Source organism: Salmo salar, chromosome ssa12 (assembly GCF_905237065.1).
Source record: "Salmo salar chromosome ssa12, Ssal_v3.1, whole genome shotgun sequence".
NCBI classification, from domain to species: Eukaryota; Metazoa; Chordata; class Actinopteri; order Salmoniformes; family Salmonidae; genus Salmo; species Salmo salar.
Window position 1 is genome coordinate 46,062,984 of NC_059453.1, and position 13,036 is coordinate 46,076,019.

Genomic DNA, 13,036 nt, shown 5'->3' on the forward strand with positions numbered 1-13,036 from the left:
AGTTTGATTTAAAGGGCAAAACTGATCCTAGATCAGCACTCCTACTGAAAATCTTTGGGCCGGTTTCCCGGCCCTTTGTGATTACAGGCCCAGGTACGTTGTACTTGATATGGAAAAGCAAAGCTCTTTTGATTGTATGGTTACAAGTGTTTTGACTTTTTTCAATTACTTCTTCTACTGTAAATTGTAGGTTTCATTTGACTTTTCCCTTGTGAGATTGAATTTGTGAAAGACAATAGGATTATGGGACCTGACAATATTGTCAAATTGAGGCTGGCGGCTCAGTATTTACTGTTTAGTTTACTACGGTGCACAGAATGACTGTCAGAATGACCATGGAGAGTAGTATGCGTCAAGGTGGAGAAACTGTCAAATAAAGAAAGGGCATTGTAACTGCAAGGAAAGGGAAAATTATGTCAATTTAAACATTGCACAGAGGAACCATCACCCCAACCTTCCCAAACATTGTGTTCACACACACACACACACGCACACGCACACGCACACGCACACGCACACACGCACATGCACACACACACACACAAAGAAAGACACCAATGTGGCTGTGCCCCAAAAAACTCCATTATCTGGTATTCCATTAAGAATGTATGACTGATTTTCATATAATGTGTGTCATATCACGAAGTGGCAGTCCACGTTTTCCAATTGTTCAATAATGATCTATTTGCCAATTCAATACTGCAAGAGGGAGATGCCAGCCGCAAATGAATAAAACATAAAATGGTGCGGTCATGACAGTTCCCTTGAACAGCTCCCCTCTCTCGTCTATTTGGAAGACTTGTGTGCAATTGGGGTAAAATCTGTGTTTTGGATGGATGCCTGAGTTTGTGTACAGTACGTACGCCATGCATTTCTCTGTTCTCTTTAGCTCTGACTTGACGCCCACTACACCGTGCACCACTTTCACATAGCAGCAAAGCAAATTCAAGCCTGCATCTGTTCATGGTTACGGAGATAGTTTGAGGACAACATTCAGATTGGGCCGGTGTTGGTTTTAGCTCTAGCGAGGACAGCTAATTAGTAAAGCTATGGCATTTGATTTGAGTCCAGCCATAAGACAAAAATTAAGTATAGGAAACATATGGAATGTTCTGGGTTGGAAACAAAAGAGAGATATTATGGAAGCATAAATGCCTTGTTTTAGGACATTGTCCAAGGGTTAAGTGGATGCCATTTTAGATCGGATACTTTACCGAAAGGGAAGAAAATAGAAGGTTCTGTGCTGTAAAAAAGAGTCGGTGAAAGGCTGTTTCTCTTTTAATGTTTTTTTATTTATTTATTACGGAGATTTGAAATAAAATAAGCATTGTGACACAAAATAATGTCGCCCGGCGAGGAAAGAAAGAACCAGCATATAAATGTAAAAAAAAAAAAATACTAACAAAAACAACTATTATCATCATCATCATCAAACCAAACATAAAAACAATACAATTTGAATGAAATGCACCTCCATTGTATGAAGCAAAAATGATCTCATGTTCTTCCGTAAATAAGAAACCTGTCATAGCTGATGGGCAACTTGCAAAAGAAGTTTGAAAATAATTATCATTACTGGCTTTACAAATAAAATAACTACAATTGGCAGGTTTAAATGTTATTATATTTCAATTACAACAAAAAAGGAAATTATGCTACAGTGAAAATAAGAACATATATCTTTGTCATCAAATGCATTAATATTTATCACAAAACTTAAAGATGAGATCAACACAATAGAACACCTAAGAAGCTACTAGAAACCCACTGCTATGTTTCTGTGACATAACCATTAACATATATCGCATTTTTAGTTTACCTCTTTATGTTGAGTGGCTGAAAATTGACAATTAACATGACCAGGTGAATTAAAAATAAAATCAACAAAGACAGTAGCCAAATTTTTTTGAGGCAACACTGTTCACCTGTGAGTGTATGTGTCTACATCTCACTCTTTCTTATTCCCTTTTTCTCTCTCTTTCTGTCGCTTTTCTCTCTCTCGCTCTCTCTTGCTCTTTCCATTTAATGATCTGCGGGACCCATACTCTGTATTCGGTTTTAGATTGAACTTTATTGGGAAAAATCACACCAGTGAGCACAGATTTAATGCAAGATCGAGTGTGTGAAGTACTCCTCTGAAATCCACCTGCACAGGCTGTTAAAATTCACAATACACACGCGCACACACCCACATGCATGTGCGCACGTCGTACGCACAGTCGCATACATATCCACACACACACACAGGCACACAATATTTTTTTCATTTTTATAATACAAACCAATGACTTACAGGTAATATTAAAGAAGAAGAAAAAAGCCATCTGGACTTTGAATTCCCAATTTGATCCCATAAAAGTGATATTTACAATCACACTGTGACAGCTTGGAAAACCTCCATGGGTCTTTGATATTACAAAAAAAAAATTATGTAATTATCCTTCCCCCCGTCACTTTGTATTAATATAAGTCACAGACCCTAAAGCAACGCTACAGTAACATCAAGGCCTGTGTGCTGAAACCTACCAGAAGAGTATTTTCCCTACAGTACAGGGACTGTTATTGACAAAAGCAAATGTAGCAAGCAAGAAATAAATAAAAACAATAACAAGAAAACAAAACAAAATAAATTTAAATATGATTAAAAGGAGACGAAGGAGAAGAAGAAGGCTTTTTTGCTCTTCTTATTCCAATTAAAGCTCAGTTTAGTCCCTGAGGGGGACTATTTTCATGGTAGTTCACTTTTTTACTCTGAGACAAAGATGAGTGCTCTAGAATCAGGCGCGAAAAGAAAAATGCCTGGACATTTGTAAGTGCTTTGCGAAAAAAAGAAAAAAAGAGAGGGATTGCTAGTAGTCGTCAGAATTGCACAAATCCTTCTAAAAACCCCAAATTACATTGACAAAAAAAAAAGGTTGTGTTTGGTGGTGGTAGGGGTGGGTGGGTTGCAGGGGATGGGTCGGGGAGGTGGTGCGTGTGGGTTGGGGGTGTTGAGGGCTGACTCCCTGGTGTCTTTTCTTGTTGACGGCGGCCTCCAGCTTCAAGTGAGGTAGAGTGGCTTGTCCCTAGCTATCATGCTGCCACTGAAAATGAGAAGAGAGGGAGACGGTGAGAAGAGATGGAATAGGAAATAAAAAAAAACACAGACTCAAGAAGGTGATACTACTTACTCCCCCCAAAAAACATGGAGATAGAAAACCTTAAAATGCTTCCCCTTTGAAATACAGTAGGGACAGCTGTAAAACTAATATTAAAGAAATAAAGCTTGTCATGTGATTGTCGGAGTACACTCCAAACAGATGTTCCTAACAGAAGTTTTGATGATTATTCAGTGCCATAAGCAGAAAAATGTACACTGAATAAATTGACAGACATCTCAAAAGAAACAAGAGAGAAAGTATAATACGTGAATAATACATGTTCAGCCATCATTAAATAAACTCAGCAAAAAAAGAAACATCCTCTCACTGTCAACTGCGTTAATTTTCAGCAAACTTAACATGTGTAAATATTTGTATGAACATAACCAGATTCAACAACTGAGACATAAACTGAACAAGTTCCACAGACATGTGACTAACAGAAATGGAATAATGTGTCCCTGAACCAAGGGGGGGTCAAAATCAAAAGTAACAGTCAGTATCTGGTGTGGCCACCAGCTGCATTAAGTACTGCAGAGCATCTCCTCCTCATGGACTGCACCAGATTTGCCAGTTCTTGCTGTGAGATGTTACCCCACTATTCCACCAAGGCACCTGCAAGTTCCGAACATTTCTGGGGGAACGGCCCTAGCCCTCCCCCTCCGATCCATCAGGTCCCAGACATGCTCAATGGGATTGAGATCCGGGCTCTTTGCTGGCCATGGCAGAACACTGACATTCCTGTCTTGCAGGAAATCACGCACAGAACGAGCAGTATGTCTGGTGGCATTGTCATGCTGGAGGGTCATGTCAGGATGAGCCTGCAGGAAGGGTACCACATGAGGGAGGAGGAGGTCTTCCCTGTAACGCACAGCGTTGAGATTGCCTGCAATGACAACAAGCTCAGTCCAATGATGCTGTGAAACACTGCCCCAGACCATGATGGACCTTCCACCTCCAAATCAATCCCGCTCCAGAGTACAGGACTCGGTGTAACGCGCATTCCTTCGACAACAAACGCGACTCCGACCTTCACCCGTGCTGAGACAAAACCGCGACTCGTCAGTGAAGAGCCCTTTTTGCCAGGCCTGTCTGGTCCAGCGATGGTGGGTTTGTACCCATAGGCGACGTTGTTGCCGGTGATGTCTGGTGTGGACCTGCCTTACAACAGGCCTACAAGCCCTCAGTCCAGCCTCTCTCAGCCTATTGCGCACAGTCTGAGGACTGATGGAGGGATTGTGCGTTCCTGGTGTAACTCGGGCAGTTGTTGCCATCCTGTACCAGGTGTGATGTTCGGATGTACTGATCCTGTGCAGGTGTTGTTACACGTGGTCTGCCACTGCGAGGACGATCAGCTGTCCGTCCTGTCTCCCTGTAGCGCTGTCTTAGGAGTCTCACAGTACGGACATTGCAATTTATTGCCCTGGCCACATCTGCAGTCCTCATGCCTCCTTGCAGCATGCCTAAGGCATGTTCATGCAGATGAGCAGGGACCCTGGGCATCTTTCATTTAGTGTTTTTTTAGAGTCTGTAGAAAGGCCTCTTTAGTGTCCTAAGTTTTCAGAACTGTGACCTTAATTGTCTACCGTCTGTAAGCTGTGTCTTAACGACCGTTCCACAGGTGCATGTTCATTAATTGTTTATGGTTCATTGAACAAGCATGGGAAACAGTGTTAAAACCCTTTACAATGAAGATCTGTGAAGTTATTTGGATTTTTATGTGTGCACAACATTTGAGAGAAATAAGCTTTTTGTGGGTATTGAATATTTCTGGGATCTTTAATTTCAGCTCATGAGACCAACACTTTACATGTTGCGTTTATATTTTTGTTCAGTATATATTCAAAGGTGATATATGGAGGCCTCAGAGGTTGTTTCAGCATATTAAGTAGCACAACTATGTGTACTTAGCTAAGGTTTACACAGTAGAATCAACAATATTTGTATTTAGTTGACTAAGCCAGCGTTATGTACTAAAGCTTTGAATTTTCAAGGGGCACAAGAGTCGTATCAAACACCCTTTCATATGCAGTAGATAGCTGAGCCAACATTGAGGACTGAAATGGTACAAAGTAAATTCAAAGATATAGGCCTACAAAGTGCCGTAGTCTGAAAAGCATTTTTTTTATTAACATTTGAGCCAGCATTAAATAATAAAACTGTGTATTCAAGGGCTTTCAACAAAGTTCTTTCATTTGAACAGTTAAGCTAACATAAAATAATACTCTCTCTGACAGTTTATCGGATATAGGTTTATCGGATATAGGTTAAGCCAAGTACTGGACTAAAGAATCATTCTGAATGGAAAATCTCCATTGAAATCATTTCTTGGTTCTGACCTAGCCTTAATCCAGGCCAGGGAAACTTGCCCTATTCTAAGTTATAAACAGTATTGGAATTAATAATCATTTCCTATACATAGCCAATACTGGTCTGGACTGCTCACCTGCAGTGGTTGCCACCGCACTCCCTATCGCAGTATTCACTGTCCCAATCGTGGCTTTGTCTACCCCCAGGGTTGGGGGCCGCCGGGGACTGGGAACCCACACTTTTCTGGTACTCAGACTGTAGGTGGGAGAATCCCTATAGGAGACGGGGAGAGAGAGGCCATGGCATTAGTTTTAGTTTCTGACAACTTATACTGGCCATATGGAGAGGGGACAACGATAGAGAAAAGCAGGAGGAGGGGATGGAGAGAGGTTTGCTCTTTACTTATGGTCCGAATGCCAAATTCTGTTACATTTTAATTTTAGATTAGCTGAATTGCTAATTGGTTTGGCAACATAGTACCTCAAGGGAGCCAATAACATGTACAGTACATTTGAATTAAAAAGAGAGAGGAGGGGGAGGGAGAGAGAGAGGAGAATAAAGAGAGGCATGGAAAGGTTTTTATTCAACGTAATCTGGTTAGAATGTATACATGCTTCACGCAAAGATGAGGAACGTAAATGTTTATTTAATTTTTTTTATTATTATATATTTTTTTGGCCCATACTGTTCACACTAGCATATACTACAAATTAAGCATGTCCACTATTCCTTCACATAATTTAGTGCACTAGTGATATGTGATATGCTGGTGATATCGGCATTCTCCGAGTCACACTAACCTGCTGGCCAGGAGGAGGTGAGTGAAGGGAGGCCTGGAGTCCCATCTGGTGGGAGATGATTGGCTGGGACTGGCCGTGCTGCATGCGGATTGGCTGGTTGAGGAGGGAGCTCTGGTGCAGGGAGAGCTGTTGGTGCAGGGGTGGGCTGATCTGGAAGGAGGAGGGGGGAGAGGCACTAATGCTGGGCAGCATCTGGGACTGGCTGAGGGTCCGGGAAAGGGCATGACGCGGCGCCCCTGCGTAGCTCTGCAGGTCCGACAGGGGGAAGCCCCCCGGCCCCAGACTGTACGGGGAGGAGGGCTGGGGTGGCACACTGTACAGGGGCGGATTGGGGGGCATCATGTGCGAGGAAGGCTGGCTCGTCTGGGCACCTTTTGTCTCCACCGGGTCATTGTAGGTCTGAGGACGGAGGGGAAGACAAAAGGGACAAAAAGTACAGTTAATATAACTATACATTACTGACATACACTGAGTTTACAAACAGTAGGAACACCTGCTTTTCCATGACATAAACTGACCAGGTGAATCCAGGTGAAAGCTATGATCCCTTAATGATGTCACTTGTTAAATCCACATCAATCAGTATAGATGAAGGGGAGGAGACAGGTTAAATAAGGATTTTTAAGCTTTGAGACAACTGAGACATGGATTGTGCTTGTGTGCTATTCAGAGGGTGAATGGGCAAGACAAACGATTTAAGTGTATATTGAGAACATATATTACACACTATATAATATATAACACCACTAGGTTTGTGGACAGAGGGAGAAAAAGGAAAGTTCAGATGATATAATATATTGCGCAATTAATTTATATTGCTGAAATACACTGCATCTTAATGCAAATATATTACACAACTCATTTATATTGGTGAGATACAGGTATGTAAATGCAAATATATTTACATTTACATTTACATTTAAGTCATTTAGCAGACGCTCTTATCCAGAGCGACTTACAAAATGGTGCATTCACCTTATGATATCCAGTGGAACAACCACTTTACAATAGTGCATCTAAATCTTTTAGGGGGGGGTTAGAAGGATTACTTTATCCTATCCTAGGTATTCCTTAAAGAGGTGGGGTTTCAGGTGTCTCCGGAAGGTGGTGATTGACTCCGCTGTCCTGGCGTCGTGAGGGAGCTTGTTCCACCATTGGGGTGCCAGAGCAGCGAACAGTTTTGACTGGGCTGAGCGGGAACTGTGCTTCCTCAGAGGTAGGGGGGCCAGCAGGCCAGTGGTGGATGAACGCAGTGCCCTTGTTTGGGTGTAGGGCCTGATCAGAGCCTGAAGGTATGGAGGTGCCGTTCCCTTCACAGCTCCGTAGGCAATCACCATGGTCTTGTAGCGGATGCGAGCTTCAACTGGAAGCCAGTGGAGAGAGCGGAGGAGTGGGGTGACGTGAGAGAACTTGGGAAGGTTGAACACCAGACGGGCTGCGGCGTTCTGGATGAGTTGTAGGGGTTTAATGACACAGGCAGGGAGCCCAGCCAAAATATATGAATATATATTCATATAAAATATATGAACCAATTCATTACACGACTAAAACACTATATTGGCAGAACATATGAATATATCATACATTCAGGTCCCTCTATGTGAGAATCGTGTTGTTCGGTTCATTTCAGCCTGGGTGCCGTATCCACTGAGGTGCGTGCTTTATTTCATTCGACTTTCCATCCTTCCATAGACTTTAAATGGCAATATATATGTATACATTGATGTGGTATGAAATATGTCCAGGCCCTCTCGTTAGCTGTCACAGTTGTTGACGTGATCTATCGCTGTCTGCTATTTGGTAATGGCGTACATATATTGAAAAGAGCCAGAGAAATAATCAATGGAAAGATGGATAGATGAGTAAAGATGAGAGAGACACTGCAGGGTCAAGTGGAAAATGAAATGATGAAGAATGAACTATACTACTCTATACTATACTACCATACTATACTGGACTGCAATATACTAATCTATCGCTATTCTATGAACAACAGGAGATGATTATTTGTTCACATATTGAAATGTGATACTCCCACCTTAAAGGGACAAGGTAAGGAAACCAATATGTCATTTTGTAATTTGGGTGAACTATCCCTTCATGTGTCCCTTGGTGGGTTGAAAAGCACAAAACACAACTTTGACTTTCTGAACGAATGAAACTCATTAACTTGGGCTTTTTACTGTAGTCATCAAGCTCCATTTGTGTGTGAGTACTTTTTCCACCAACATAGATTATCAGCGTGCGTCACAAACAAAATGGCAACAGGTGCACGCCAAACGCACGGGGCACGTGACTCGTCCAAAAAGACACTCTGTCGACTTCCAATTACCTTCAATTCCTCTCTCCTTGATTCCCACTTCCTTTGAAAAGACTCTCTCGTCAGCAATTAAAACACACTATTTAAAGAGGACTCCCTTTGAATGGCTAGATGTACTATGTGTCTTGTTCTGAGTGGTTGTGATTGCATAGTAGATTTGCAGTTTTTTTCTGTCTGTTATAATTTCTTTTAAATGCCTGCCAATCTGCTAACGCATCAATCGAGCCTCTGAATATGAGATTTGTCAGAAATAAATATTTAATTACGCAAACGAGCGATGAGAATGGTCTTTATTAAAGGGAAAAAACCTTCACAGGGAAAGAAAGAGGTTGATGAATAAACTGTTCATGCCTTAATCAAGGCACTTGTTTTGGGCTTGTAAGCCTTGGAGGAAGTGTGAGGCAATGGGGACCGGTGGGAGGGTGTTTAACATGGTAATGCAATTTGGGTTTGTGTGAAAGGAAAACAATGGAGTGAAGACATGGAAATTGAGAAAATAGGTGCTTGGCACTCAGACTGGCACATGAAAAATATTAGTATAATCATGATTCAATCCTGTATTATGCATTTAATCTGGTTCTGAATATGTATATCAGGGTTGATCTACTACATTGGATTCATAGTTAGTGTAATTTTACAAGCTTGAACGTTTGGAAAAAATGGACATGAATTGATTCTCAGATGTTGTCTGAAGTCTATATATTAGAATACATGGTCAAGTTTTAGATATTTAAATATATAGAGGAAAGAAGAAAGGTTTGAACAATGATTGGATGGCTTTTTAATTTTTTTTTATTGAGGGCATCTTGACTGGCTGCATCACCACTTGGTACGGTAACTGCAAGGCACCAGACCGCAAGGCGCTACAGAGGGTAGTGAGTACGGCCCAGGACTGGGACCGAGCTCCCTGCCATCCAGGACCGCTATGCCAGGCGGTGTCAGAGGAAGGCCCCAAAAAATGTCAAAGAATCCAGCCACCCAAACCATAGACTGTTCTCCTCGCTAGTGGCAAGTGGTTACCACAGCACCAAGTCTGGAACCAACAGGGCCCTGTACAGCTTCTACCCCCCAAGCCATAAGACTGCTAAACAAGACTGCTAAATAGCTAATCAAATGGCTACCTGGACTACCTGCATTGACACTTTTTTGCTCTCTTGCACTGACTCTATGCACACACACACACTGGACTCTACTCACACATACTTACACTGACACCTCACACACACACTACATACTGACTAAGTAACACTGACATCATCTTTGAGAAAGTGGTAATGAGGTGACCAATAATGATTGTAATTGAGATCAGCTGTGCGGGGTGAATTTAACGCGTTCTGATGGTTTAACGAGACATCCGCTGGCGATAATCTAGTGCCATCGATGTTTGCAACACACCCCTTGTTATTTGAGTGTATTCCAATATATTCTGTGGGCTAGCCATTAGCCTGTCCATTTAAACATAATGAAAGGTGTGAAAAGCAATATTAGGCTACTGAGTTTCCCTGGCTGAGTTGATGAGTTGACTTGGGCCATCAATTGATTGACAGATGTAGACCTACTGTAAAACGATAAACTTTCCCGCAGTGTGGATGCTCGCCAACATTTTATAGTTAGGTTCATGTACAATTTTTCAGTTTAGTTAGGCTATGGTGTTTGGTGTGGATTGAAAGCCTGTATTGTGTGGCTTTAATATTTCATTTCGTAAAGCTGTCAAGATGTTTATGCATTTGAGCCTATCCAAAGACAATTTCATTGAGCTGACAGACTTTTCTCTGATGTGTAAATTACCAGACTATTCGTTTTACTTCTTGGAATCATTGAAATAAATGGAATTAACTTGTGGGCCTAATGAACTGCGTTTAGACAAGCAGTCCAATTCTGATGTTATTTTTTCACTAACTGGTATTTTGATCAATCCGATCAGCTCTGAAAAAGATCTGATGTGAAAAGATTGGATGTAATTGGTCAAAAGACCAATTTGTGTAAATGTTATCAGAATTGGGCTGCCTGTCTAAACCTAGCCATTTAGGCTCAGGCTTGTCACTAGATCACCCAGCATTGGGTATGAACTCTTGAGGCTCGACACCAGCACACACTGCTTATACCAATGCGCTACGGTACACAATACTCAGCAAGCACTAAGAATGCTATGAATACTGATGATACATAGGAATTATTTTTCTTTTTGTTTCTTAAGCCTTCCCTAAACCATAGCCCGCCCTTAACCTTAACCATTTGGAATTAATGCCTAAACTGTTCACCTTTGAGTTTTATTTTTATTTATTTTAATTTTTTAACCCTGTAACAACGCAGAATTAACACTGTGACCACGCACATTTAATGCGTCAAAATAAACATTCATCCAGGAGTCTAAGGGCAGTGGGCCAGATTCGAACCCATGCTGACTGTGGCATATATGTCAGGGTAAACAGCTGTAACCGCTGGACCACACAGGCACTGAGGTAACCAATAATTCATTCTGCTTATTGCTTGCCTTCAACATATAATAATAAATTCATCGAAAAAACTGATTTTTCCCTAGAAGGGAAAGGATACCTAGTCAGTTGTACAACTGAATGCCTCTTCCACATTTAACCCAACCCCTCTGAATCAGAGAGGTGCGGGGGGCTGCTGTAGTCATCAGTGGGTTAACTGCCTTGTTCAGGGGCAGAAGGACAGATTTTTACCTTGTTAGCTCAGGGATTCAATCCAGCAACCTTTCAGTTAATGGCCCAACGCTCTAACCATTAGGCTATCTGCCACCCCACACAACTATGTACATTTATTATAATCCACATAAGAATTCACACGAGATGCTCTGTAACCTGCACGTAGCCTACAGAAGGTACAATGTCGGTAAGGTACTGCATTGTATACAAACACCACTTCCAGCTGCCCCCTGGTGGCGATTCTAAATATTTATTCAAATCCTCCTGCTGCAGGATTATTTTCCTCCTGCTGCAGGATTATTTTTCTCCTGCGACGAAAGGGGTCAAATTAAGATCCAACATCTGTATCAAATCTCATCTCCAACAACCCAGGATATAGTCAAAGAAACAAGCCTCAGGCAGCCCAGATATTTGTTTCTCATTCAAAAACAGACACAACCAGGTGGCACCATGCTAGGTAATTCCCACTTCTGCCTCCACATACCTACGCATGAACACACACAGGTACACACACACACACACACACACAAACAAGCACACACACATACATACATACATGCATACAGTACTTAAGAACACACACACACACACACACACACACACACACACATACTGTATACACCCTCACTCTCTCCCACACCCTCACTCTCTCCCACACACACACACACACACACGCAAGCACACACACACATACATGAATACAGTACTTAAGAACACACACACACACACACACACACACACACACTGTATACACCCTCACTCTCTCCCACACAGACACACGCACACACACGCACACACAACACAAACACACCTTTCATCCCTCACCTCACTCACTTGCTGTGTTGCAAATAACACGGGAAATAAAGGAGTGTGTATGTTTGGGCCCTAATTTTCACTGTTCTCTTCGGAGCACACACACACCCCCTCCTCAAGCTGCACCGCACGGAGATCCTCCCCCGGGATGAGAGAGGAATTCTCTATCTAATTTATCATCCCTTATATCGCCACTGACCCATGTATATCAGAGATATGACCTCCGCCGTTACCTTGGAAACCAGACTGGCTCGGTACGCGGCCAGGGCTTTCAGGTACTCCTTCTTGGCAGCCTCTGTTTTCCTCTTGTAGCCCTGCGAGATACAACCAGAAACAAAGCAGTGGTCAGTGACAAGGCGCTAGGCTAGGCATTTTACATGATGTTTTAGTCATTTTGCAGATGGTCCTTTTTAGGATAGGCATTTTCTATCACATAAATGTAATTTAGGGGACACTCTTTTTTTTAAGGCTAAAAGCCCTGGGGTCCTGTTCAGGAGGGTGTTACAGAACTTTCAGATAGAAATGTATAGTGTAGAACATATATCATTGTCTGACAGGTTGAATAGAGGATTTTGTCGGTTCTATTCATTATATTTCTATCGGCACTGTTCTGAACATTTTGCCACACTGAATTTACCCCATGTCCCTTCCCAACCTAGAATACACCATTACTCCATGATGCACAACATGTCAATGCCATGTGAACCACTGGGGAAAAAAAAAACATAAACATGATATCATCCCATTCAGTCATTGAAAATGCGAGGTGTTTAGAGAGAGAGGTATGATGAAATTAAGGTAGAGAGCGAGACTTTAAAAATCACTATTCTGCATTTTGCCTCTCTGTCTTTGCCTCCATTAAAGCACACATATTGCTAAATCAGAGTTGATGTCCCATCAAAGCATCAAGACGAGATGAAAATTCCAAACAGCATTAGCATGAGACAATAGGGATCCGCCGAACGAACCTCAAATGATGCGTTC

General features: G+C 42.0%; 1 protein-coding gene across 10 annotated transcripts in view; it reads right to left on the reverse strand.

The window, feature by feature from the left end:
* Nucleotides 1-1,270: 1,270 nt before the first annotated feature.
* Nucleotides 1,271-13,036, reverse strand: part of LOC106565275 (TOX high mobility group box family member 2) — a 142,522-nt gene continuing 130,756 nt past the window's right edge. For all 10 annotated transcript variants that reach the window (XM_045691419.1, XM_045691417.1, XM_014132205.2 and 7 more), the window contains 4 exons: nt 12,286-12,366; nt 6,251-6,649; nt 5,587-5,723; nt 1,271-3,083 (listed from right to left, as the gene is read on the reverse strand). In XM_045691419.1, coding sequence (XP_045547375.1) covers nt 3,041-3,083; nt 5,587-5,723; nt 6,251-6,649; nt 12,286-12,366 — 660 coding nt within the window. In that variant the 3' untranslated portion in view covers nt 1,271-3,040. The remainder of the gene's footprint in view (nt 3,084-5,586; nt 5,724-6,250; nt 6,650-12,285; nt 12,367-13,036) is intronic.